This window comes from Alexandromys fortis, unplaced genomic scaffold (genome assembly GCF_014885135.2).
Source record: "Alexandromys fortis isolate MF-2015 unplaced genomic scaffold, M_Fortis_MF-2015_v1.1 scaffold_27, whole genome shotgun sequence".
Lineage (NCBI taxonomy): Eukaryota > Metazoa > Chordata > Mammalia > Rodentia > Cricetidae > Alexandromys > Alexandromys fortis.
Window position 1 is genome coordinate 10,669,626 of NW_026067952.1, and position 27,900 is coordinate 10,697,525.

The following is a 27,900-nucleotide window of genomic DNA, read 5'->3' on the forward strand; positions in this document are numbered from 1 at the left end:
CTTCCTGGGACCAAGGCTACACGTATGAAGCCACGGTTTGAACTGTCACAGGAACAACAGTCCACATGTCAAGCCAGGTGAGCAGGGCCTCCAGGATTGCTCTGGGGAAGACCCTAGGGCCTGGCCATTTGGCCTGGCTGCCTCTTTTCCAGGCTACTGGTTCTTATTAAATTCTTCAACTTGGCTATCTGAACCAATTCTCCCCAAGGCATGAAAGGCTGGCTTCCCAGCTGGGCAGGCACAATTAGAAGGCAGCCTGAAATTCAACCCCAGAACCCTGCTGACCCACAGAAGTATGCTCTGCCTATGTGCCTGCTTCTTTGTCTCCAACCATCAGGAACCTACTGGAAAATCTCCTCAAGCCCCCTCCTGTAGAGTCAGCTGGCTTCCCTGGGCCAGCTGCCTGCTGTCATGGCAACAGACTCAGCTACAGCTTCCCAGCCAGGGGGCCATGGAGTCCAACCCTGAGGAGCCCAAGCACATCCAGGGTGGGTGGGGCCTGGGGTGGAGGCAGAGATGCTCTATGTCTCCTACAGGCCAGTTTGCGGAGGCTACCAACCTCCTCCTTCCGCTATCTGAGAGCTTTCTCATCCCCCTCCCAACAAGCTGCTTCTCTCTGGGCCAGAAAAGACAGGTTGCTGACCTGCTCATCTGCCTCCTCCCTGGGCACTGAGGAGAAAAAGACAAAGGCCAGGGCTCAAGACTGGCTCGGCCAGCACTTGGCTCTGTAGGTTTATGTAAGTGGCTGCCTCCCTCCAGGCCTGAGTTATGGGTTGCTAGCTACACCACTCTTGGACAGAAGGCTAGCTCTTTCCGGGTCATGGGTTTATCCCCTTGTCCTCTGCAGAGCTGATCTCCTGAATGCATTTGCAGTTTCTTTACTAATTTGCAATGTACTGTCATTTCTGTTGTCTGGGCCTCAGGCTCGCTATCTATAAAATAACGTCAACATCATTTCTAGCCTGCCTTCTCTAAGACCTGCCATGTATGGCGAAGCAGTATGGGGATCCAGAAGCACATTCCAAAGCAGATGGGAGCACTAGAGCCAGGCCCTGCCCGCCCATCCACACACACCAGCCACGAGCAAGTACTCACTCCGGATCTGCTTCTTGATTTCCTTGGAGGGGTCCAGCCAATTCTGGAAGAGAATTAAGATTCATCCTTTAGAAGGAAGATGACAGAGTAGGCAGAGTGGGACTGGGAGAGACAGACGACTACCCGGAAGTGGCCCGCCACAGACTCTCATGGGGAACATTCTTTTCTGGATCGATTTACTTGGCACTAGAGAGTGAGGCCTGAATCCCCGGTGGGGTTCGGTTATGGCATCAAGGCTGGTATTGCCTTGAGATGGCCACAATGGCCAGCTACTACAGCTATAGGAAAGTGAGCCACCTACCCTCACACCTGGGGCAGAGGAGGCAATGATTGAGGAATGTTCTGTTCCCTGGGCAACCCACAGAGCCACATCATAGTTCTCCAGGTACCAGTCTGTGAGTATCTGAGGAAAGACTGGGGGCAGGGAGCTGGGTCAGAGAAGTGCGAGTAGCCAGGGCTGCTGGTGCAGAAACAGAGGATGCCTACTGAAGGTCTGGGGGACTGCCTCCCTGCCCACCGCCAGGTACCTTCTGGCTGTCAGCATCACAGAAGGTCAGACCGAAGTAGTCCTTCTCCAGGAGGTTGAGGTGCTCACAGACCAGGTCAAACAGCACCTGGCCCCGGCCATGCTTCTGAGGAAGAGAGACGAGGCTACCATGAGGCTGGTGCCCCTGCAGGTGGGGCGGGGAGCTGACCCAGCTTCCCCTGGATGAACACAGAGCCCCCATGAGCCTCCCTGTGGCTGGGCAGGACCTCAGCACTCTGCCACCTGGCACCACTCTCCGCGTCTCTAAAGCCCACCTCATCTAGGTCTCCCTCACGAGCCCTGTCAAGGTCTTCCTAGGCCACGGACCTGCTTGGGAGCATGTTGGAGATTTCCCCTTGACAGAAATCAAGAGAAGCCCAAAGCCAAAGTCCTAAGGGTTGGGGGTGAGAGGAAGAGAAGATGCCCTCAAAAGATGCAAAGCTGAGTGGTGTGTGTGTGTGTGTGTGTGTGCGCGCGCGCATGTGCGCGCATGTAGGAGATAACCTGGAATTCAGAATCATATGGGGACTATCCTTCTGTGGTCAGCCCTACATATCAGCCCTTAAATGGTGACATTCTTACCAAGGCACAGCTACCCTGAGACACCTTTCCTGGTGCCAGTCTGTGTTGGGTCTTAATTTAGATTGCAATAGTGATGACCCTTTCTGGACCTCGGTGTCACCATCTGTACAAGGGAGTGCCAGGCCAAGCCACCCCTCCGGACATCGCAGTTGGTCCTCCTCTGGGTTGGCTTGGACTCAGGACATGCAGGAGCTAGCCTGGCACTGAGGCCAGCGGGCCTGGGGCGGGACATATGGCGCTGGGTGCTCCCTACCTCCACCTCACACTCGTACTCAGAGGCATCGAGCAGAGTGACGTGGCAGATGGCACTCTTGAACTTCTTGGCAATCTTCTGGGGCGACTTCTGGGCCTTACTAGGCGTGGTCCTCTCCGACAGGCCATCGGCCTCACTGTAGTCCTTGTCCTCCATATCTAGGCTCTGTGGGTCCCACAAAGAAAGAAGTGAGCGAATTTGAAACAATAAGAAGTGACTGGGTGGCTGAGGCCAAGGTGCACCCTAGAATAAGACGTGATATCTTCCAAGACCTAGGGTGGCTGCGGGCTATGGTTGGTGGATATAGGTAGTGATTTTTGTTTTGTTTTGTTTTGTTTTGTTTTTCAAGACAGGGTTTCTCCTTGGAACAGCACTGGCTGTCCTGAACCTCACTTTGTAGACCAGGCTGGCCTCAAATTCACAGAAATCCTCCTGTCTCTGCTTCCCAAGTCCTGGAATTAAAGGCGTACACCACCACCACCCAGCATGGGTAGAAATTTGATATCTTCATGGGAGCTGAGAGGGCTGTGCCTTCCTTCAGACTACTGCTACAGTGGACAGGCTCTGCAGACAGGAGCAGCGCAGTGAACTAAACTCACCACCAAGCTGGCCTGCCTCTCTCCCTAGAGCAGGGCTTGACTCATCAGGGCGTCTGACTGCGCTCTCTCGGCTTCCCGTCACCAGGTCTAGCATGAGGCTTAGAGCTATGGGGATCATAATGGAGGGAAGAGCTGGCTCCCTCCAGAGTGTGGGCAAGTCTGCACCTCTCTGGGCCTGTCATGACCCAGGGAGGCATAAATGGAGGGCTCAGTAGCCTTTAGTCTCCTGTAGTTTTCCGGGGATGAGTTCTGTCAGGGTCTCGCCGGGTTTGCCACGCTTGAGTAAAAAGGCCAGAGACTACAGTAAGATAGGACTGTTTCTGGAATCAGTTCTAGGTCTGACCTCCACCTCTGGAGCTGTATTACTATGTGACTTTGGGGATCTGGGTACACTAAGTCACAGATCCTCTCAGCTCCCCTCTGCAGACTGGGGAATCAAGTATAAAATGACCGTCATGCCTCCTGCCCAGAGCTCAGCACGTAACAAGTCATAAATGCATCTAAATCACCTTTTTCCTTTCTTGCTGAGAAAATACTAGGGCCCTAAGAACTAGACCAGGAGGACTAGTGGGGCGGGAGGAGGGACAGCCCGGATCCCAGTACACACCTGTTCAGCAGGCCTCGTGTCCTGCTGGGGCAGAAGCTTCTCATTGGAGTTGGCCTCTGGGTGGCTGTGACCTGTGGGGGTCACCGGGGTGGTCACAGCTGCAGCAGCCTCAGGCTGCTGTGGAGTCTCCTCCTGAGCCTTCTTCACCTCAGAATCGGGGCCTGTCTCTGTTGTCATGGTGACCAGCACGCCTGCATTGGAATGAAGGCGAGCATGTGATGGGGTGGGGGGAGATGATACGGTGACAGCGAGGGGGCAGGAACCGCACGCGGTGAGGGACAGATGGAGACAAATGGACAAAGAACCAGAGAGAAGGGAGTGGGGGTGGGGCAAAGGGACAGGGAGGCACGAGACGGCGAAGGGTTAGTGGCTCCAGAGGAAGTCTTAGGCTTCCTTTCCTCTGTGTCCACAGTTACATAGAAATCCAGAGTTCTTGGTCCAGACCTGGGATCTTGACCCTTTCTAAGGATGATGAGGGTCTCTCCAGGGCACTTTGCTCTGCACGGGGAACCAGCAAGGCCCTGGCCAGGCTGACTCTCCCCCTACACTTGGCACATGAGCACATGACAGCCCCTTAGTTAATGTAGGGCACACAGAGTGCAAACTGAGAAAGCCCCGGGTTCCAGACCTGTGTGTGTGAGTTTAAGCAACTCCCTTCACTTCCCAAGCTGCACACACACACACACACACACACACACACACACACACATACGCACACACACACACACACCAGCCCCAGATTCACAGGATGCCGTCAAGGTGGGGGTCCCGTGGATGAGAACAGGTAGACACTACTAGAAAACACACGTGCTGCCCACGGAATGCTCAGGGTAGCAGGGCTCAGCCTGTACGCAGCAAATGTGTCACCACGTCTCTCTGGGACTCACCCATAAACGGAGGGACTTGGGGGAATATCTCTCGGACAGCCTGTCCTTAACAGTTTCCTCTTTGAAACATTAGATGAGACGCCAGAGAAAAGCAAGGAGCAGCTGCCCAGCCGTCCTGCTGGAATTAGCCAGAGCCTAACAGTGCCGCTTTCATGGTTTATTCACCCTGTAAGGGATCATGAAGGACACTTGCCCCCGTCAAGAAAGACCCACAGGGGTGGGGAGGGTAGGAGCGGAAGCATCGTTTGTGCTCTAGACACTTCGGAATTACTTGGATCTTTTCTTGTTTTTGAGACAAGGTCTCACCATACAGCCCACGCTAGCCTTGAACTCACTACGTAGGCCACGCTGGCACTAAACTCCTTTTCATATTTTTATTGTTGTTGTTGCATGTGTGCACAAATGTGCATGCACACGTCACGGCATGTGTGTGGAGAACAAATTTTCAGGATCTGACTGTCTCCTTCCATGATGGGGTCTGGGGATCCAACTCAGGTCTTCAGCCGTGTGCTAAAAGCACTTTTAGCCACGCAGCCACCTCAACAGCTGAGGCCTTGAACTCTGACCCTTCTGTTTCAGCCTTCCCAACACACACTACAGGGGTGTGCCATCACATCCAACACTTGGGTATTTGTAGTAAGCATATTGATGTGTAAGTCTGTTTTGTTTTAAAGGCAAAAGCACTCATTCATGACCACAACCAGAATATATGTGTGTGTGAGATATACTTGATATATGTAATATACAATATATATTATACATATATATAATAGAGTAAGAGAAATGATGGATAGGAACTATTACTCCTTAGTCTAGACCCTTCTCTAAGTTCACTGTACCACAGTACACAAGAAAGATCCACACAAGACCTGTGGGAAGCTCTCCTCAACCGTCCACCACGAAAGGCCTCAGACAGGTAGGCATACTGAACACTCTGAACCACGCACATGCTCCGGGATGCTCCAGGACTCACACTTCCATTTACTTATTTACGTCACGTGTGGTGTCCCACCTCAGCCCTTGGGAAGCTGAGGCAGGGGAATTATCACAAGTCTGAGGACAGCCTAGGTTACAAAATGAGACCTGTCTCAAAAAACCAAAACCAAACCACATCAAACAAAACATTTTAATTTATTTACTTACTCAAATTTGTGGATGGGACGGGGGTGAAATCCAGGGCCTCGGACACGCTAGGCAAGCCCCCTGGCCATTCTTTTTTATTCTATGGTACCTCCATGCATTCCCATGGGCACTGGCTAGCCCAACGCAAAGGGCACTAGGCAGACTTCGGTGAGCCTGGGGCCATGAAGAGGCCAAGGTGTCCTCCAGCCACAGCCCACACTGAAGTCCTCCTGAGCTAAAGCCAGGGCACAGACAGGAGCTGTGCATGTTCCCGGTGCTGCTGCTGTGCGGCCAGGTGGGAGGAAGGGAGGACTGTGGCCACACTGCAGTCCACTCAGAGGCTCTCTTCCAGCCATGACCCTCCACCACTCCCGTGAGCTCTGACACAGCAGCTGCTCTGAGGGACTCCCAGGCCACTCAGGGTCAAACCGAGTCCTGTCTGCTAGCGCAGGACCTTTCCTGGGCCTGTGCTTGAGGGTAGCCAGTCCTCAGGTCAGGCGGGGTCAATAGGTAAGAACTCTAAATAATTTTGCATAAATGGACCTTGAGAGCTAGTTTGGAGGACCTAGGAGAAGGTCCAACTCTTCAACTAACAGCATCAGGAGGGGAGGGGTGCCAAAGGAGCGGTGAGGGAGGAAGGGGGCACCCGCCTAACCAGCCACATCAGCCTAATGAATCAGCCCTGGCGAATCAGCCCTGGCGATCAATGGGATGACAGATTCCCTTCATACCCTAATTTTGCATTTTAAAAAATCCTAAAACTGGGGCTGGAAAGTGAGCTTAGTGGTCAAGAGCACTTGCTGTTCCTCCAAAGGACCTGAGTTCAAGTTCCAGCACTCACACCACACACACACACACACACACACACACACACACACACACACACACACACACGGCAAACACACACAAACAATAAAATAAATATTTTAAAGTATTTCTAAAAAGCCAAAGACTTAGCCGGGCGGTGGTGGCACAAGCCTTTAATCCCAGCACTCGGGAGGCAGAGGCAGGAGGATCTCTGTGAGTTCGAGGCCAGCCTGGTCTACAAGAGCTAGTTCCAGGACAGGAACCAAAAAGCTACGGAGAAACCCTGTCTTGAAAAAAAAAAAAGCCAAAGACTTATGCAGACATTTTCTGCTGTGACAGGCAGAGTCCATGTGACCCTAGTGTCCAGGCAGCCCCAGGGGTACAACCACTCCTCTCCTGCCTGTGTCCTCTTTTCGGGGCTTCAAACCACGCTTGGAACTTTTCCCCCTACCTGAGTCTTCCTGGAAATAGCTAGGAAAGCAATCTTAGGTGAATACCCCAAATTTCACAGCCTCTGGTAGCCAGTGCCATAGAGAGGAGAGGCTGGACACCTTGTGAAAACTATGTCTCTTCTGTCACACTTGAGTGACAGTCACTTCCTCAAACAGTGGGCTTAGCTTCCAGCCTACGCTCTTCCCCACAGTTTGCCTATCTCTCCAGATCTCCCGGGCAAACAACCACCTCTAGCAAAAAGCCCAACAGAACCTCCTCAAAGGAGAAATGACCTAGGCCTAGGCTGAGCACCAGCTAGGTAAAGAAATGCTGGGGACCCCCAGCCCCCATAAAAAAGAAAAAAGAAAACTGCCAGTACTCAAAGCCTCAGCCAGGAATAGAAACACTTTCACTTGCCTGGAATTGTGCCGCCGGTCCCCTCCCCACCTTCCAGCTGAACTGACAGCCCATCATTCCCTGCATTAAAATTTCAAACTCCTTTATCCCGACTTTCTCATCACATTCGTCTCAGCACACCCAGTGAATCTTCAACTACCTCCTTACATAACACTTCTGCTCCAGGGAAATAAGGAAGCGCATCGCTCTTAAATACCCGCTGAGGTCCATCACCTGGGTGGCGTAGCCCAGCCCTTCCTCAAGCCTCTGTCTGGGCTGTGTTCTTTCCTGAACACGGGCTGAACTGCTCCCCCTTCCAGGAACCCTTCCCCAGCCATCTCCCCACCAAAAGATCTGCATGCTTTTTCCGCCCCTTGGAACACTCTTTTCCCTGCACGCCTTTGGGAGCATCATCTGCACTGACTTTTCCTCTTGGCTCTTTCAGGGCTCTGCTGTGCTCACTGTGTGGTTCCTCCCAGGGTCAAGGGTCACACCTACTGGAAACAAGAGCTGAAGAGTACTCAACAGAGGCTATTGTGGTAACAGGTGGTGTTGTCGTGGAGATAAGAATGGGCCCGTGGAAGACAAGGACTCGATAGAGGTCACCAAAAACAAACAAACAAACAAACAAACAAAAGCCCTGGGATTTCCAGGAAAACACTCTGTTCCTGAACCACGTTCTCCAGACACCAGCCATTTATTTATTCTTGTTCCAATCATCACGACACCCTCATTTCTTCATCTACGAGTGGCAATTATTTCTCCTTTGGTGGATGTGTCTCAAGATTGCATATTAAAATTACCTAGACTGCATATTGTACAAATAAACTTATTAAAATACAGAGAATTTTATATTTGAAAACTCAGCACATCGTTTCCAGGGACTTTAAATTTCAGTACAGTTTTTTAGGGTTGTTATTTTGTTCCTAAATACTTCAGCAACCTCCTTATCTGTGCCACATCAGGCTGGTTCACTTTCGCCCCGAGTGTCCTGATAATTCCTACTTCTTAAAACAAACCTACTCGCCAGGCAGTGGTGGCACAAACCTTTAATCCCAGCACTTGGGAGGCAGAGGTAGAACTCACCTCTGGGAGTTCAAGGTCAGTCTGTGAGTTCCAATACAGACAAGGCTGTTACACAGAGAAACCCTGTCTCAAAAACAAACAAAAACGAAGCACACTCAAGAACAAATGCCTCACACCTTGACAACCCTTCTGAGACTAAGGATTTCTTGCTCTCAGTTCTGGTCTCAGTGCGTCTCTCTGGGAAGTCCTAATAGTCTATATTACGCTACCAATAAAATGGGAACATAAGACAGGCATTTACTTTCAACTTGTGATGGGTTTGTCAGGCAGAACAACTTGGAAAGTCAACAGTATCTAGAACAGTCATTCAGCGAAGCGTCAGCTGTGGTCGGCGCTGGGCGACAGAACAGACTAACATTTTCCTTCTATTTAACTGTGGCTTGCTTGAGACCAGGCTCCTGTCAAACACCTGGCCTCAAGGGATCTCCCTCCCTCATCCTCCCAAGCAGCTGGGACTTTAAGGACCTGTCACCGTGCCCTAGTCTTGATAACACTGTTATCCTCCTTTTTGCCATGCCTGGGTTTCCCTTCCTTTCTTTTTTCTTTTTTTTCCTCTGCCTGTCCCCACCTCCTTCTACATCTGGTTGGCCCAAAACTTGCTATGTGGACCAGGCTCGCCTCAAATTCAGAGATCAACCTGTCTTTGTCTTTGCGAGAGGTGGGATGAACGGTGTGAACCACAAAGCTGCCAGGCCTGGCCTAGACCTTTAAAAGATTGCCTAAAAGCTTGAGGCTGGCTAGGTGTGACAGCTCACACCTGCAATCCTAGCACTCAGGAGGCTGTGGCAGGAGGACGGCTATGAGTTTGAAGCCAGCCTGCATTATGTAGTGGGTATTTAGCAAGATCTGGACTCAAATAAATAAATAGACAAACCTAGAGGCTAAAAATATTTTTTCAGACATACATGGCTTCAGATAACAAGATGCAAAGGAGATCAATAAATCTTGTTTAAGCCTATTTTTAAAGTTTATTAATTAAAATAAAAATAACATTAAAAAATTGTAATAAAAATGTTTCTTTGACAAGCCCGAGGATAACAGCATTGTTTCTCACTAGGCCATAGAAAGAGAGCCAAGAACTGGGCTGTGGCTTCTGACACAGCCGGTCTGTCACGTGGACATAGTTCTTGCTCAGGACAGCACAGACTGGGAGAGCTGCTGGGTGGCCAGGCCAGACTGGGCACAGTAAGGGCCCCTGGGGGGAAGCACATGCCAGTTCCCATGGAGCTCTCTGCTTTGAGAGGATGGTGCTGTCCCAGGAGATGCCTGCAAGGGATTTAGATCCATCAGGGTATCTTTTAGCTTTGCATAAGAGTCTAGGGACCTGGTGATTCAGAATGTGGTCTTGGTACTCAAAGAAGACTTCTAGGGTCGAGGTAGAAGTGGAATTGAAACATTTAGAGAGGTGGAAGCAGGGAGGGCACTTGGGCAGAGACACCGTGTGGGCAAAGGCCCAGTCCTGGATACTCTGACACCTCAAGAAACTTGCAAAGGGAGCTCCAGACTGCCTGGCAGGAGGGACTGGCTAACCAGGAGAAGAGCAGGAACTAGGACCATGTGGGACACCTTGCAAGAGTCAGAAGTGTCAGGGACTAGTATAGGACAGGATTCCCACCATGGAGCAGCAGTGTGGCCAGGCTCTGGCCAAAGACTTCCCATCATCCCCAGGCCCCTCATAGCACAACAGTGAACACTCAGAGCTAGAGCACAGACATGTCTGCCTAGAATAGAGGCAGAAGGAGAATGGTGCCCAAGACAAAGGCCAGCCAGCGGGGCCACGCTGGTGACACCAACACATGGGCTGCAAATGCACAGGATTAGAAAAGAGAAAGGTCAGCCAGAACGTGAATGCGAACAGCATCCACGCCACTGCTGTCTGGAGAGGCCCTGTGTGGCCTGGGCCGGGCTGGCTCAGCAGGATGCCAGCATCCGGAGCTCTGCAATGTTGCAGGACCACTAAGCAGCCTTCAGCCCTCACAGGCTCTAAACTCCGCATCTGAATGGCCTACAGCGAGCCGGCTCCTCTGCTGAGGCAGCATCCACTTGGCCTGGCACTTGTACGCCCTCTTTAAAATGAATCAGCTGGCATCTGGTTAACCTTCTAATCAGGGCTAGCATGTGTGAGCATCTATGAGACTAGTCATCAGTCGGATTTGATCATTTTCTCAATTCCCCTAGCTAATGTTCAGGTCCAAACCTGATTGACACAGGGTCTCACTGCCGTCATTCCTAGAATTTATTCTCCAAGAGCAGTCACAGGAATCCGAAGTCTAGTTAGATACCCTCATTAAAACCTCCAATGGTAGTGGTGATGACACATACCTTTAATCCCAGCCCTTGGAAGAACTAGGCAGATGGATCTCTGTGAGTTCGAGGCCAGCCTAGTCGACATAGTAAGTTCTAGGACAGCCAAGAGAAACCCTGTCTTGAAAAACAAAACAAAAAAAAAAATAAAATAAAATAAAACAAAACACAACCCCTCCAGTTAGCTATGTGGTAGCACAAGTCTGTAATCCTAGCCCTCAGGAGGCTGAGACAGGAGGATCTTAGTTCAAGGCCAGTTTGGGCAACACAGTGAGTCCTTGTTCAACAAATAAAATCAAAACAACTCTAATGACTTCTCATCAAAATAAAAGACACACCCTCCTTGTCAAGCTGTACGCCCCTGTCTGTAACCCGTGACCATCTTTACAGCATTGGCTCCTACCCCTACCAGATGACTCTGCCTCTTCTACTGCAAGTCTGTCATTCCAGTCTGTCTGTCTGTGCTTCCACGGTGCAGGCCTGTCCCTACATAGGGCTTTGTCTTCCTTGTGCATGAACAGGGACTCTGTCCCCTCTCTTGGCAAGACAACTTTCACCTTCTGTACGCTCTTTGTCTGCCTCTCTCCCTGACTTTCAATAGTTACAGCATGCTAACTTGTTTGTGCTTGTGTTATTTTAAATATTTCATTTGTCTGTTTTATCCAGTGGGTTTTTTTTTGAGACATCATCATAAACTGAATTTACACTTATTGATTCATTTACTTATTTCTATTTCTCCTCTACAATATAATCCATAAAGATCCGTCTCATTCAACATTATAGCCAGGCCTCAGTGCAATTTTTGATATGTAGCTATAAACATTGAGTGAGATATATGGTAAAACAAGTTCAAGACCAGCCTGAGCAACTGTAAGACCCCACCTGAAAACCAAACAGAGCCCTGTGTGGGCTCAGGAGGTAGAGGCAGGAGGATAAGGAGTTCAAGGCTGGTCTACACTAGACTGCCTCCAAGCAAAACAACAGGGAAGATTAAAATTGTGCAAAGCTAACATTCATAGTTTGCTGTGTGCCAGGCTTTGATCATGGACTTTGCATAGCTAATCCTTACAATAGCCTGTGACAGGGACTCTTATAATCTCCATTTCCAAATGGAGAAGTAGAAAAGAGACTTTGCCCAAGATCACACACAGCTGGTAATGGTGCCACACTCCCCAGGCTGTTCACCTCAGGAGCCTTCACAGCTCCTGGCCAGGCAGCCTCTCCTCTGGTTTATCAGACCTGAAACACGGGATGTTTTATACAAGCCCCTGCCACTATCCTCCTTCCTGCACTGATGAGAACCCACAGCTGCCAAGACACTGATTTGTGCAAGGACATACGCCGGGCCAGATCCCGGATTTCAAAGGCCTTCCTATTCTACAGGACTTCAGCATCCTCGGGCCAGGGGGGCTCAGCGGGGAGGCTCATTTTCTGCTGGCAAAGGGCAGACTTCTCAAGACTGAGAAGCACATCCCCTGGGAAGAGTGACATTCAGAATCTGGACCAATGGTTTTCATTTGAAGGCTGTCATTTCCTACCTGATGAGCCCCCAGGCAAGCCACTTCCTCGTTCCGTTTCCACGAGTGCCTCCCACGTCAGAGTAATACCACCGCAGTCCAAGATTACAGAGTCTGAAAGGACTCTGCCATCGGAAAGCTAGAGCACCACCAAACACAGAGGGGAGGGCAGTCATGTGTGTCGGAGAAGCGCATCTTTGTGTGCTTAGGAAAACAGGAGCAGTCACCCACCGGATGGTGAGGCTGTCTCCTCTAAATCCAAACACTTTTGCCTAGGGGATCTGATCCAAGAGAAGCAGCGGTGGAAAGGAGGGGAGGAGAGGGGAGAGGACGAAAAGATGAGAGACGTGAGGAAGGCTGGAAGAGAGCTGGGAAAGGGGGAAAGATGAAGAAAGGGGGTGGGGAGAGAGACAAGAGACAGCCGAAATACCAAGAGATAACAACCAGTTATCCAGTCTTCTTTCTTTTGAGGAGGCCAAGGAGACACTTCGCTCCCACTCCCTGGCAACAAGGCCTCCTGGGTTCGGGGTCCCATTTGAACCTCCAAATCCATACTACGTATGCATGAAACAGGCGGCTAGCCCACTGACCTGACCCTCAAGCTCCCATGCCTGCTGATTCTGGGGCTCTGGTGGGAAGGCAGGAGCTACAGTGAGCAAGCTGCCTTCCCTGCTTTCCTCCACTGTGATGGGTGGTGACGAATCTTCAGCCCCCTGCCCTGCTCCAGCCATCATGGAGCTCAGGGGACCCAGAAACTGTCCTTGCCGGTATGGGTGCCTCCTCAACACTGGGGGTTCCTCAACTCTCCTCTCCTCCTGGTCAGCACCTCCTGAGCTTAAGCGTCTAGTGGATTTCTGCTTGATGCTGGTGCATGGGGGGGGGGGGGTTGGGCTGTTGCTGGTGCATGAGGGGGCGGGGGTAGAGGGAGCAGCACAGTCTACACAGCTTAGGTGACACAGAAGGACACCTTCACACCTTCAATAAGTCTCTAACAATCCCTCCTCAATGCCTTGATTTCCCCATTTGTAAATGTGGAGCTGGGTTCAGATCACACTCACGAAGCACTTAGCAATGCCAAGCCCCACAGTTAAGGCCCCAGAGATATTCAACACCTTTACCGCTGCTCAAAGGCCAACCTGTTAACACTTGCAGGATTTTTCACTTTTGCCTGTACGCTTCCCTCTTCCCACTGTGGACATGTACTGCTTGTGAAGTCGGAAGAGAAAACATCCGAAGTGCACATGTCGGAGGTTTTCTCTCCCTCTGGCAGCAGGGCTCCATCCCACAGGGGTCCCCCCACCCCCAGGCTGAGCACGGGCTTCCTCCAGTCACACTGGATGGATGTGAACAAAATGATGAAAGGGTGCAGGCTGTGCTGTCTGAGCCAGGCCCACATGGTCTAAAAAGACCGGAGCCTCCTGCCATCCTTACGGCTGGGTTCTCAGTTCTAAACGCGACATGGGCAGACAACAATTTGTCAAAGGCCTGCGGTACCCACGAGAACTGCATTAAACAAAATCAAAAGACACAACAAAGTCACCACCTGCCAGCACGGCTTTTTGTCCCAAAGTTTCACAGGCTACAAGGGAGCCAGACTGATGTGCCAGCGTGGACTGGGGACCACGTGACAGCCTTGATCTGCAGAGTACGGACATCAAAGAGGAGAGCCATCTCCCCCTTGAACCACACTGAAAACTGCAGGAGGCAACCAAGACCTCCTTAGTCGGGGCTGTCTGAAAGTCTCTCAGGCCTGTGCCTCACCTATCCGAGCTGTGCAAGGGCCTTGCAGGGTGGACGGTTTACTCCCCAGGCTGGATCAGGTGGCCAAGGTCACACAGTTAGTCAGCTCGAGAACAGCCAGGACTGGACCCAGGACGGCTGGCTCAAAGCCCGGAGCTCCTTCTCCCTCAATCCTGCTATATCCCATGACCTCTAACTTGCTGTACACCACATAGTCAAAAGTGCTGTTGCTCTGGACAGAGAAATGGAAACAGCAGTTTCAATCCTCCCCCTCCACACACATGCAGGGCTCTTTACACATAAAGACAGTTTTGTTGATGTATTTGTTTGAGTCAAGGTCTCTGAAGCTGAGATTTTCCTTGACCTTCAAATCATCCTGCCTCAGCCTCCTGGGAGCTAGGATTATCTTGGTGCCCCATTACAATATTCTTTCAGAATTATCATTTTGCTTGGATCTCACCAATAGAGGTGATTGGTTGAGGAGGCACAGACTCAAAAACGGAGCCAGAACTGGGGTTGCAATCCCATAGGTCCAGTGACCTCGGACACATTATTTAGCTTCTCTGAAAAACAGTGTGAGCAGGTAAAATGGAAAGGGCACCCTGATACATCAAAGGCATTTGATGCGTTGTGAGAACAAAACATCCTGAAGTCCACACAGCCCCAAGCTCACCTTGGCACAGTATTCGACACACAGCAGATACAAGCTGGTTGCAATGGTGGCAATGGTCAGAAAGGCATCCCTACAAACAGATGGACAAACACGGGTCCAGAGAAGGCAAAAGCTGTTCCAGGACACTGGAGGCACAAGTGGAAGAGAGATCCAAGAAGGCAGCTTGCAGCATCCTAAGAGGAGTTGAGACTGTTGCAAGTGAGGAGCATACTAGATAAGAAAAAGGTGGGGTCTCCCTGGGGCATCGCCCCACTTTGAGGATGACAGGGACGGGTCCTCGGGGGAAGCAGGAAGAGGAAAAAGCGGCAGATCCTCAAGAGAAACCCGTGGCCTCGCAGTTTCTACCTTTTCTCTCTTCCCTTGATTCCTAGAGACTGTTTAAACACCAACAGAGCTCGCTTGTTGAGAACAGGGTAAAACTAGAAAACAGCTTGGAAGTCCGTCAACGGGAGGCGGGGCAGGTCAGCTGGGACTGATGCATTAAAGTCACCACAAGGTATCACATGTCACTGTGACTGCCATGTCCACAGACAGGAGAAATAAATGGTTAAATTAAAACGCTAATCACAAAGCAGTAATCCTGCTGGGGACCTTATACCCCCCCCCCATACAGAAAATCCTCTTGGAGGATTTGTGTTGCATCTGGCTACTTCTACAGAGTAGGATTATGGCGGGGAAGATGAGAACAAGCTTTTGAATTACTCCAAGTTTTTAGATAGTCTTTTAAACATTGTGCTTATTTATTTGCGTGTGTGGGGGGGTGAGTGTGCATGTCATGGCACACATGTGGAAGTCAGGTAGTTTTTGGAACTGGTTTTCACTAACTTCCATCAAGAGGGTCCTGGGAATCGAACTCATCGGGCTAGGGGACAAACACCTTTCCATAGCTGAGCCATCTCACTGCATCTCCATAATTAAACTAAGAGGCCAGGAGGCCAGCTTGACTGGAAAAAGCATTTGCGAGCCTGACTTCTAAGCTCCACCCCTGGAACCCATGTAGAGATAGAAGGTAAAATGAGGTTGAATCATTAATTTTGTTAAACTTAACACAGCACAGCCGCCCTCTAAGGTGGTGGAGAGCCGGCTCAGAGAGCGAGAGCGCTTATCATGAGAGCCTAAGGACCTGAGTTTGGGTCTCTAGAACCCACGTAAAAAGCCAGACATGGTATTTGAACCTGTAATCCCAATACTTCTGTGAGGTGGGAAGCAGAGACAAGACAACCTCCTGGAAGTTCACAAACCAAGAGGAAGGAAAAGAGACCCTGCCTCAAAACAAGGTGGGGGTTGAGACCCGCCTCCTGTAAACTGTCCTCTGATCTCCACTACTGTGACATTTGTGTGTCTGCCTCACACAAATCTCATAAGAGAGAGAGAGCTTTAAAAAAAAAAAAGCAGAGAAAAAAACAGTATAAACTAAAGAAAGATTTGTTTGAATCAATCTTATTTGTTTCTCATTGTACTCGTGTGACTCCATTTCTACTTGACTTCCTCCAGTCTGTGTCTGTAATAATCCACAATCTGGATATAATCTGGATGCTGGTGGGTTTTGTGGACTTCTCCTGTTTAACATCAATAGCATCATAAACACCTTCACGTTGTGACCTCTTCATCGTGGTCCTTTATTATGGACGAGCTAATTCCTAAGACTTTCTATGCCTTAACTCATGGACTCTAACAGTCTCAGGAGCAGGATGAGGGCTACCCACATTAAAGGGGGTGGAGGGACTGCACCTTCAAGAGATTAGCTGATTCCCCAAACTCTTGCAGCTGGTAAAAATAGAAATAAGACTTCAGCCCTGTTCTGCGAGAGTCCCAAGTCCTTACACGATATCTTTCCATTCTTTTCCCCTCGCTACTATAGATGGTCCTCAACGGATGGTTTCTTGGCTTTACAAAGAAGTGAAAGCAATACGCATTTAGTAAAACCATACTTTGGATTTCTATCTTTCCCTGAGCTAGCAAAGCCTTCTGGGAACGCTGGGTGAAACAACAGGGAGTCCCAGCTCCAAGTCAGCTTTAATGATGAGGGTGAACAGCCCGCTCTATGTTATACTGTGCTGCTCAACAGGAAGGCTCATTGTATTCAATGAATTCTCAACGTAGGGTTTCTTTTTTCTAGTTACAACGGGTTTATAGGGATGCAGCTCCACGTCAGTCAAGGAGCATATATACTGGGTAGGAAATGAGGAGAATGTGGTAAACAGAGGTAGTAAGGATGTGGCAACTATTGGATCTTACAACTTGCATGACAGAAGCCTTGAGATGGCTCAGAGGGTGAAGGCGCTCACCTCCAGGCCTGAGCACCTGAACTCAACTTCCAGAACCCACATGGTGGAGAGAACCAGTTCTCAAAGTTTATCCTCTGACCTTCACATGAAGTGCACGTGCACACAATAAATAAAGCTTCAAAAATGCCCTAGTTGTTAGAAGCACTGGTTACTTGCTTCCAGAGGACCAGAGTTCAATTCCCAGCCTCCACAAGGCAGCACACAACCAACTGTAACCCCAGTTCCAGAGCATCTGATGCTCTCTCCTGGCTTCGGCAGGCACCAGGCATGCATGCAGTACACAGACACACACGCAGACAAAACACCCAAGCATATAAAATAAAAATAAGTCTTTCTTACAAACTGAAAATAAAGTTTAAAAAGTACATAACCTTGAACAAATCACTTCCCCTCTTCCCTTTTCCACCAGTCAATCATTTCTGATCACAGAGCAACGTGCCAATGACACAGTAAGGAGTGAAACACGAATCCCGCCCTCAAGGCGGACGGAGGCAAGTCTTCACCTTTTCAATCACAGAAGGAAGGAAGCCACGGCCCCTCTGGCACCCGGCAGTCATAAGCAGGAGAGGCATCAAGGGTGCAAGGGGCTGTGCAGCAGCCAGCTCCGTGCTCTGAGAGGAGGGGGGGATCAGCGGCTGTTCACCACTGCATATTATTTTATCCACTGTATGTTCCAAAACGCTCTCAATCATCTTCCTATTGTTGGACATTTAGTCCCAATTTGCTGCTATTACAGACGAGTTCTGATGGGGATTCATCCAAAGGAATTCATTCAAAAGAAAAAAGCCAGATGCTCAAATAAGATGCTGCCTAGCCCACCGAATGATTGACAGGAGACCAGCCCTTCCCTGTCTCACCAAGCCTCGAGCTGAATTCCCCATGGCTCTCCCCACCCCCACACTGCACCACCATACTGTTCCTCCCTCAACCTGGCAAGCCACATGCCATCCCACGGAGGGGCATCTTCATGCAGCTTCGACCTTCTTCCCTTCCCAGGCTAAGACTCCAAGAGGAGGCTTCTTGGCAAGGTCACAGTCTGCCCCTTCTTTGTGGGCCACACACCTGCCAAAGCAACCTTCCCCTAACACCATCCTACCACACTCCTCTGCAGGCCAAATCCTTCCAAAGGTCCCCAGAACCTCCAGGCTCACGTCCAGCCCAAATACCTCAGCCTGACATTTAAGACAGAAGGGATAGAGGAAAATCCTTATAGAGTTGCTGCTGTGTGCTAGCACCACGGCGAGCCTTTCCGTAATTACCACCACGACGGTCCCACAGCCACACTTTACAAATGAAGAAAATGAAGCCCAAACCTGCTTCCCAGTGACATTCCCAAGGCCACAGAGCTGGTACCCAGCAGAGTGAATTCCAGAGCTTGCTCGGAGACACAGCACAAGCCAACTTTCTGAGTCACCTTTCAGCTCCTTGGGCCCTCCCTGGACTCTGTTTCCTGCACCCGGTGTCACCTGCTCTTCTTTCAAGGCATCCATTTCCCTCCACACCCCTACAATGTTCGAACTCTTAGTGGCCAGCTTAAGGGCCCAGCCCTTCTCGAAGCCTTCCCTGAGCATCAAAACGGGCAGAAACTCTAGTGTACTCTTACCTCTGGGGCCAGGATGGCTCTGTCATCCATGACTTATAGAGCGGGAGAGGGGCGCGCGCGCATGCAAGCACACAGCAGTCACAGGACAAACTTTCAGGGGTCAGTTTTCCCATCCACTGTAGATGGAACCCAGATTGCCAAGTTTGTGTGGCAAGCACTTATATTCACTAAGGCATCTCGCGGGCCCTTTCCTTTTGTTCATTTTTTGGTTGACAGAATCTCACTATGTGACTTAATGCTGGCTGGCTTAGAGCTCATTCTGCATCTCAAGCTGGCCTCAAGCTTATGGCAATCCTCCTGCCTCAGCCACCCAAGTGCTGCTATGACAGACATGAGCCCACGCCCAGCTTAGACCTGAGACTTTTGAGGAATGGCATGCATCTGGTTGGATGACTGCTTCCAAGTGAAAAAAAAAACCGAAAACGACCTCTAGACGATACAGGCTGGCTGTCTACACAAACTCTGGGAAGCGGCTCTGACCCACCCTGCCTCTCCCACCCCCCCAGCGGCCTTCAGTAAACCTATAAAGTGATCTCCAAAGTGGGAAGAAGAAAAACTGCTACCTCACAGGGTTTTGTGAGGAATGTAGGAGTTGTACACGTAAGAAATGAAAATAGTTCCTGGCATGTAGTAAGAGCTCAATAAATGTTAGCTGCTGCTATTCTTATCCAAAAGTCTCCTTCCTACAAGGAAAGCAGGGCCAGCTTGCTGCCACCCCCAGCCAGGCATAGGTCCCTGCTGACGGGGATACAGTCCCGGCCGGTGCTTCGACATTTCCTGTGTGGCTTCTGGCCGCTGGAGCTCTACCAAATGTAGTAGGGGGCAAGTGACAGGGCCAGCTAGCAAGCAGAAGGCCGATGCTAACCCCTCCCATTCACACCTCTTTGACCCTACTCCTGGAGGCCTTGGAGCCACAGAACTACCCTTGCCTCTCTGACAGACTCAGCGCAAGGGCTTCCCTACCTGGATCAGCCCGGGCTGCCAGCAAATCACGGAGTTCAACTAGACACTAACCAGGTGCTCTCAGACACTGTCCCAGGAACACAGTCATGGTAAACGCAGACTCCTACAGCCCCATACTTTCCAGCTGTGTGGCCTCTGGCAGGTAACCTCTCTGAGCCTCCATGCATCTGTCAAAGTGTCTAATATTATCTCGTAGGGTTTCTGGGAGAGGACACATAGCACTTATTGGGGCACAGCACACATTAGGTGCCCAGTAAATACCATCTCTCTGATTGTACAGTCCCCAGTAGTGCTCCAGGCTGAAATGGTCACCTCCCTTTAATAAAGAGTGCAGAGAAGTCTAGACAGTGGCCCACAGAAGTGTGAGGCTGGAGCCGACAGAGGCCCTTCCCACTGCAGTTTGTCCAGTCAAGAGACCTTTTGACTGTCCCTGGCGGCTCAGGCCCAGAATACCTCTGGACCCCCAGCATCCTCTGTTTTGTATACTCCAAGAGTACTCAAGGCCCTTTATGACCTGGCCTCTATTGCTCAGCTCATGGGAGCAGGAAGAGCTGGGAGGCAATGTGAGGGCTCTCCTAAAACGGGGCCATGGCCTCCAGCCTTTAATGTACAGCCCCTGGCAGAGTGTTATGGAATAACAACCCCAGCAGCCAGGGAGCAGGCCTGTGGGCAAGGAAGAAGCCTTAATCAAAAAGCTTAAGGCACGAACACATTAGTGCTAGCTCTCTCAATGAGTAGCTGTGTGACCTTGGACAAGTCATTTGCGTCCTTTCTCCAGTAACTCGGTGAGAACTGCAGGGCCCAGCCTTGTTTCCATGGGGCTCTTTTGAAGGACCCCTTCAAGAAGCTCACGGAGCTGGGCCCAGGGCACTGCCACAGGCCTGGGGAATGTATTAACAGGAGCAAAGCCCTCCCCAGTGGCCTCCTCCAGGACTGCTTTCAGGTGTTCCCCAAATCTTAGGGATTGTGTTCGGTGAGCCATAAGTTTTATACACCAGTTTCTTGGCTAGTGGGACCCCAGGCTGGCCAATAGAAGCTAGCTCCATGACAGGCAGCGCCTCTCTGGACCACCAGGACTGGGTAGAAGCCGTTGTTGGATGTTGCCTGTCACAAGCTCCATCTGGAGTCATGGATGGGGAGCAAGGACATAGCACCTCTATTCTACATACCCCAGCCTGGAACAGGAACCTCGAGGGCCACCATCCAACTGCTAAGGCTCACAGAGGCCAGCCTGATGGAGCGGCTGGACCCTGCCCAGCTCCAGAGAGATCCTCAAGGCAGCCCTTTCACACTCCCACCTTGGGGTGCAGGGGAGGTGACACGACACCCCAGAGTGATGGTAGGAACACGTAGGAACCAATGCACCGCAGAGCTCTAGGGGAAGCAAGACGTGAGAACCATGGCTGGCCTAGAGAGAAAGACTCCGAATGCTTTTGGGACGCTTGCTTTCAAGACCCTGTGGACTCTCTGGCCCATGCAGCCAGTCAGTGGCTTCAGCACCCAATAAACACCTGTCCCCAAGACCCCAGCCTCTTGGGGACTCAACCTCTCCAAGTGTGACACACACAGGCATCTACCTCTGATCAGGAGTGCAAACTACCGGCAGGGCAATGCTAATCTGAATCCTCAGAGGTGCTGGGGCTAAGGCTCATACACCCAGCTCAGGGAGGGAAAGGAGGAGGGATGGGGAGCCCACACAAGTGGGAAAGGGTCTGTAAACAGAGGATGAGGATGATACCAGGGATCCCCCAAGCAGCCAGCCTCTAGCCAAGATACTGTCCTGCAGCATCGGAAAGCTAGAGAAGACCAGAGACCCAAAGAAGGCAGCTGGGGTGGGTTCCAGAACAGAGTGGGCCAGCTTCCTGAGCCCATCGTCCCGCAAGGGCTAATTCTACACCAAGGTGCCAGCCGACTCCTGGCACTGAGGAGGCTGCGAAGGTGAGAGGACCAGTAAAGATCTCCTCACATTGGCCAAGGGGGCCAACAGCCTTCAGACTCAGCTAGTAATCTCGCCCCCTCTCCTCCCTGAGGGCTGGAGGCTGGGCCTAGATGTAGCACACCCGGGCCCCCCATGCCACCTGATCACCGGTCCCCACGTGCCTACCTGGGCCTGGGGGTCCCCATCTCGGGCCGGCTGGGCGAGGGCCGATCCCCTCGGCTCCTCCGGGCCCGCAGGCCGCGGGGCGGGGCGGCGCGGGCGGGCTCTGCGGAGCAGCCTGTTCCCCGACACCCCCGCCTGCTGATGGATGCCGACTGCAGCAGCGGCGGCGGCCGCGGCGGTCGGCGTGCGCCGGGGGCTGGGCACCGTGCCCACAGCCCCGGGCCTGGCGCCCGCCGCGCGGCCCGCCCCCGCCGCGGCCTCCGTGCCCAGCCCAGGGGCGGCCGCGAGCCTGCCTCCTCGCTAGCGGCGCCCAACCCCTGCCTCCGCCTCCTCGACAGCCTGCCTTGCCTCCCCCGCCCTTTCTCCTGTCCCAGCCACCCGCGGTCCACTGCGGGCCGAGGTGGCAGTCTCCACCCGGGCCCTGGACAGCCGGTCTCCTCACTCGCTCGCTCGCGGACTCGTTGGGCCAAGCCCTAGTGGGGGCTCAGGGAGAGGGGGAGGGGGAGGGGAGAAGAAGGAGGAGGATCCCTGACTCAGAAGAGGTGACTCAGCCTCTGCGGGCCTCCCATCCCACGGAGTCGGATCCCCTTCACTCCCCTGCAGCCCAGTGCGCGGCACAACCCGCCTGGGATGTAGCGTTCCTCTCCCACTAGGGAATCCGCATGGCAACTGCCTTCCGGGAATCATCCCGGCTTGAGTGTCTCCTGGGTGTGTGTGTGCCCCAGTACGTGCCTCTGTGACCATGACATTAGTGTAACAGGGAAGGAATCCTGTAGGGGTTGGACCTGCATAAAGATGTTTACTATATATAAGGGCACACCGTGGTGTATGCAGCCAGGTTCTAAGAAGGGGCCACAGAGGTCATGGCTCAAAGCCAAGCTAAACCCTGCTCCTCCCCTCCCGCGGCGCTGTTAGAACTCAAAAAGCCAGTGCCACCAGGACACCTCCCTCTTATTCAAGCCTTTGGCAGTCACAGAGCACTGTGGGAAAATAGAGGGCCTGGGTTCCAATCTAGTTCTGCTACCAGTTCAGCAAGTACTCTTGGCCAGTTGCTGCTGTGCTCAAGGCTTTCCTTTGCAAACCATGAAAGAATGGATTAGATTTGAACTAAACCTGTCTCTGGGTCTCAGTTTTGTGGGGAAGGCCTGGGAGAGTTGGCAGCAACTCAAACAACTCATATACGGTCACCAAAGACTGCTTCCATGGATCTACAACGGTAACCCATGTGACCCTCACCCCTAAACATTACCAGGCATGCTCAGTCCTCCTTTCATCCTTCTAACCATCTTGCATACCTACTATGTGTGCATCCCTTCTTTCATCCTTCTAACGATCTTGCACACCTACTATGTGCAGGCCACTGCTCTGTGCCATATAGTACTGGACATCCCGAAACTGTGAAGCCACCCAGATGTGGTCTGAGCCCTCTGTCATCTACCCTCTCCACACACTGCAGTTGGCAGTGTTATCTTGTGTGTGTGTGTGTGTGTGTGTGTACCACCTCTGCTCAGCTTGTCCCACACCTACCTCCTCCTCCCCAACCTCTCTCTTCCAGGTAACATAAATCCTAACCCCAAATCTGTAGGCCATGCCCTCTCCCAGAATTCCTTAGGGAATCCAAGGCAGCCGCAACTCAGTCCCTTTGTTCTACCACCAACCAGGCCTTCCCTTTATCTGGTGCCTCCAGAGATAGCTCCCAGGACCTTGCTGCTGCCTGCTGTCCACCAGACTCAGGAGTGATGTTCTGTTCGTGCAGAATAACACTAGCACACCCAGCCCCAGACAAGAGGTGGAAAACAGATCCACTCAAGCCAAGTGGGAAGTGCTCCCTGATAGACCTTATCCCCTGGCCTCCCTCACCCTGTGGAAGCCTCACACAGGTCCTTAGGAGGAGGGCCTTTGGGTAAACCACTCACCCTTAAAAGTATACACTATTTGAGTTCAGTGTTTATTTGAATTCATTACTGGACCAATCTGCCAAGCTCAGGAGTGACAGCAGAGGAACTCGCTGCTCCGTGGGCACATTTGTGGAGAGAGCCTCCCTCCGCTGCCTGCCTCTCGGCATTTTGCTTCCACGGTAACCTTTCCTCTTCTGCTTTCTCAACCACAGGCTCCCAAGGCTGTAAAGCCAAGGCCCTCCCATTCCTCACAGTAACTCTTTCCCAGACACCCCCTCTCCCTTCCCCAGGCATTGCTACCACCCCCGGCCCTCCCCTGGGGCTGAGCCTGGTTCCCAGCCTCATCAGCCACATGGAGCCTCTTGCTTTCCCAGGAAAACCCAGGCTACTTCAGGACCAAAGCAGGATGTTCCCAGACTTCATTTTGGATTCATACCCAAAGGGCCCAATTCACTTCCGCTCAGTGGCAACATGCTGAAACTGGGCTGCTTCTAGAATGATGCTTGCTTCTATTTCTATTGTTTTTATCATCATTTTCTGTGATTATTTTCTATTCCTACTATTAGCTTTCCAGTTTGCAAAGTACTTGATTTCACAGCATCATTTGACACAGTGTCATTCCCCTCCTGCAATTTATAAATAAGTAGCCAAGGCCTAGAGTAGGAAGTGATTTTTGGTCAAGGTCACTCTACAAATAATGTGGGCTCTCTGGACCAGGGTCCTTCCACTTCCCCCACATAATTTCTCCAGAGAAACCACAAATAAGAGACCGTGTGGGGACACAAAAGAATGCATGGTTCTACAGGCATCGTTGAAATCACCATCCTGTTACTTTTCTGCTTCCACTCCCCAGGCAGGGAAACTGAGGCATGGGACTGATTCAACACCACCATGTCTCATGAAAGCCTCCATAGAGAAACATCAGGGATCCTGGTGAGAAAGCCTATGGCGCCGTGTCCTTAGATGTGAACTAGTCGGCTTCCAGACCTGGCTGGCTCCGTCTCCCACTTCTGTTGAACTTGCACGGGCTGTTTGACCTCTCTGAGCCACAGTTTAATCACTTGTAAGTTAAGAGGAACTCCCTGCTACACATCTGTTACTGTCGTGATGGGAGTTCAGCAGAGGCTTGCAGAGGGAGGGCAGGGCACTTGAACTTACTCCCTGCTCTGCCTAAGGAGGAGGAGAAAGTCTTTTCTCTTAAAATTTAATAATAAGGGGACTTGAAGGCATTAAAGTCCAAGATCTATGAAAGCCAGGACCCAGGGAGAAGGCAGACCACGCAGCATCAGTCCCAGGCCTCCAAGACCACTGGAGGGTCAGAGACTGCACCAGAGTCAGACAGGATTCCTCCAAAGTCCGTGGACCTTTAAGAGGAGGAACTCAGGCCCCAAGCAAATCAGAACCTGCCAAAGCTACCTCAGGTAGTTAGGGGCCTAGGGATTGCGTCACCCAGGGCTGCTTGGTCTGTTGCAGGAACAGGGAGAGGTGAGAGGCATTCTCAGTGCTGGAAGCACAGCTTTCCCTCAGTCAGCAGTGCCGCTTACACCGAGGCAATCCCCGGACACAGAGAAGGAAGAACCAGGAAGTGTGCCCTTGAATTCACAGTGGTCCAGTGGGCGAGGACAACACACACACGCCAGCACATCGGAGGAGGGCAGATTAACCACACCGCCACTCGCTGAGCCCTTCCCTGAGCCTGGCACTAGACACACATTCATGTGAGTAATCCCCGAGACAATTCTCCAGCCTGAAATTACTAATCCCCTTTCCAGCTGAAGTGACCGAGGCTCAGAGCACTGATGGCGCGCCAAAGCTCACCCTGCTGACACGCATGGCACGGCTAGAACGTGACCGCCAGAGCCAGTTGATGCCAAACCCGGAGCTCCGACCCTCACAGACTGACTCCTCCTGGCTTTAAGGTCTGCGCTAATCAACATGGGAGCCGCTGGCCGCAGGTGGCTATCAACTACCCAGAATGTACAAATGGAAACATGCAGTAAATATAAGACAGATGGCGGATTTTGAAGTCTGTGTAATACAATTAAAGAGAAAGTTATATATCCCAGTCATTCTTGTATTGATATTATGAGACCAGGCATGTTACTATGGGTTCCCAACACTTGAGCGATGGAGGCAGAAGAATCAGAACTTCAAGGCTAGCCCTAGTTACTAGCTCAAAGAAAATTATTAATTAAAAATTATAGATGTATCTGATTAAATGAAATCTCATTCGAATAATGTCATTTGGGGTGTGTGTGTGTGTTTGTTGCTAAGAATCCAATTCAGGACCTTGGGCATGCTAGACAACACTATCTAAGGTAAGCTTAATGCCAGTCCTGGCTTAGTGTGCATGTAGTATGTGCACATGTGGATATACATGGATGTAAGTGCATGTGGAGTACATCAGGTGCTCTCCTCATCATCGTTTTGAGACAAGGTCTTTCCACTGAACACAGTGCCTAGACCAACCAGGCTAGTCTCAGAGTCACGGGGACCCATCTCCCTCTGCCTCCCACAAGCTGGGTTTAAGGGTGTGCACCATCACACCCAATTTGGTTCTTTTTGTTTTGTTCCGAGTTTTTGTTGTTGTTTTGACATAAAGTCTTGCTATGCTGCCCAGCAGGCTGGAGTTGAACTCCTAGACTCAAGGGACCCTCCCACTCCAGCTTCTCAAGTGCTGGGACTAAAAGCACGTGGAGCTGCTTTTTGTCTTAATTGTATGCATGACTTGCATATGTGGCTCACACTCTGTTGCCTTTGGTCAGTATGGACTTAGATACTCAGACGTCCTAACAGAGTCCCTGGAGGTGAGAAAAGGTATCTTGGAGGAGGGGGCAGCTAAGACACACTGGATTAAAACAGAGGTCACACAACAAGGGTATTTCAGGGCAAGAGATTGGCAAGACATCTGGCTCTGGCCCCAGAGGGCAGCAGGGCCTGGGTGGGCTGAGCTAAGCCCCAGGCAGCCGAGAGCTGGACCGGAGGGAGGAAGCCACTGGAGCCAAATTTTCCAAATCAGCATGTCCCTTGGGCTTGGGAAGCTCAGCCTGGCAAGACTGCTCTCCCTCCCTCACAGCTGGCACTCACGGATGCCACTGCAGGAAGGCTGGGTCTGAGCTGAAGAAGGCAGGGTTAGATGGACAACAGCTCAAGAGTGGCAGGGACCCTCCCCTGCTAGCTGCCCCGCCCCCCCACACCTTCTTTCCTCTCCACTTCTCTAGGAAGCCCTCCCAAAATGCAGTGCCCAGCGGGTCTCACCTCCCCTTGAACCTTGGCCTAGATTGGGAACCGCATGCTCCCACAAAGAGTCTGGTGCAGATTGCTGCTGGTGCCCCAAGCTGCAGGGCAGCCCGGGAGTATAAAGCGCTAACTCGTCCATAGCTAGCGTAGCGCGGTGAAGAGTGAAGCTATCCCTGTGAAGGGTTGGTACGAGATGTGGGCACTCCAGTACAGGAGCTCCAAGACCTTGGCGAAGCATTGACCTGTCTGAACCTAGGGTACTATGGGCACATCCTTTTAGCACTGCTACAAGATGAGAAGACATTATCCACCAAGGAGGCAGCTCAGACACTCTCTCCTACCACAGGTGAGACCCCTCAACTACCACTACAGTAGCCTTGTATTCTAGTACAAGTCAGCATAACCTCAAGAGTGCATTCCTTCCGAGGAAAGCCACCCCGCCCCCCCCCCCCCCCCCCCCCCCCCCCGCTTCCTCCATCCAGGCCCCATCCAGCCCAGCGAGCCTTCTCTGTCTGCCACTTCCTTGTGTCCTCCTGTCTCCACTTCTGAGTTCCAGGCTCAGTGGTCAGTGAGGCACTCTAACAACACTGCCTCCTCTCACAGGCAGGAAACTTGCTCTCCGATGCCATCTTGGTACCCACCGCCAAGCCTTGGACAGAGCTGGGCATCCATCCCCATGGCATGGACATCTGACTATCGTGGCTGATCTCCGAGGGGCACATCTAAGGGCACACTCAGCCCACCTTCTAAGTGAAGAGCCTGTAGCAGCACCTCACTCTCTGGGGAAAAAAACTCACTTCAGCTTGACTCTCAAGACCTCTGCCAGCTGGATCTCTCCTTGGTATCTCAGCTTCAGTCTCAGGCCCTCATAATGGCTCTGTCACACTGATGGTTCTGGGTCCCCAGGGGACAGTAGCTCAGCCACAAGCTTACTTCCACATGTGCTTTTCCTCTGTCTGGATGAACTACCCCTTTCCCATGGTCTTTCTCGTCAGTGCCCAGGAAGTCCTTGCTCACCCCCTCCTCCCTGCAACAACCCCCTACAGCTACACACAACATTGGCCTTCCCCTCCTTCCAGCACTCTGCCCACTGGCCCTGGGTCATGTGACTTGCAGAAAGCTCTTAACCTCCTGATGCGCTTTCTGAGAGAAGCCACTTTGCATCTTTCAGACCATGCGGG

The 27,900-nt window shown here is 51.6% G+C and overlaps 1 protein-coding gene across 7 annotated transcripts in view; it reads right to left on the reverse strand.

Annotated features, from left to right (window-relative positions):
* Positions 1-27,900, reverse strand: part of Epb41l1 (erythrocyte membrane protein band 4.1 like 1) — a 120,643-nt gene that overhangs the window by 43,412 nt on the left and 49,331 nt on the right. For 3 of the 7 annotated variants that reach the window (XM_050151151.1, XM_050151152.1, XM_050151147.1), the window contains exons 1-5: positions 21,585-21,810; positions 3,663-3,853; positions 2,457-2,621; positions 1,623-1,727; positions 1,096-1,138 (exon numbers count right to left, since the gene is read on the reverse strand). In XM_050151151.1, the coding sequence (XP_050007108.1) occupies positions 1,096-1,138; positions 1,623-1,727; positions 2,457-2,621; positions 3,663-3,839 (490 nt within the window). In that variant the 5' untranslated portion in view covers positions 3,840-3,853; positions 21,585-21,810. Of the gene's footprint in view, positions 1-1,095; positions 1,139-1,622; positions 1,728-2,456; positions 2,622-3,662; positions 3,854-21,584; positions 21,824-27,900 lie in introns of those variants that run through there. The other 4 variants (XM_050151148.1, XM_050151149.1, XM_050151150.1 and 1 more) reach the window with 2 other exon arrangements.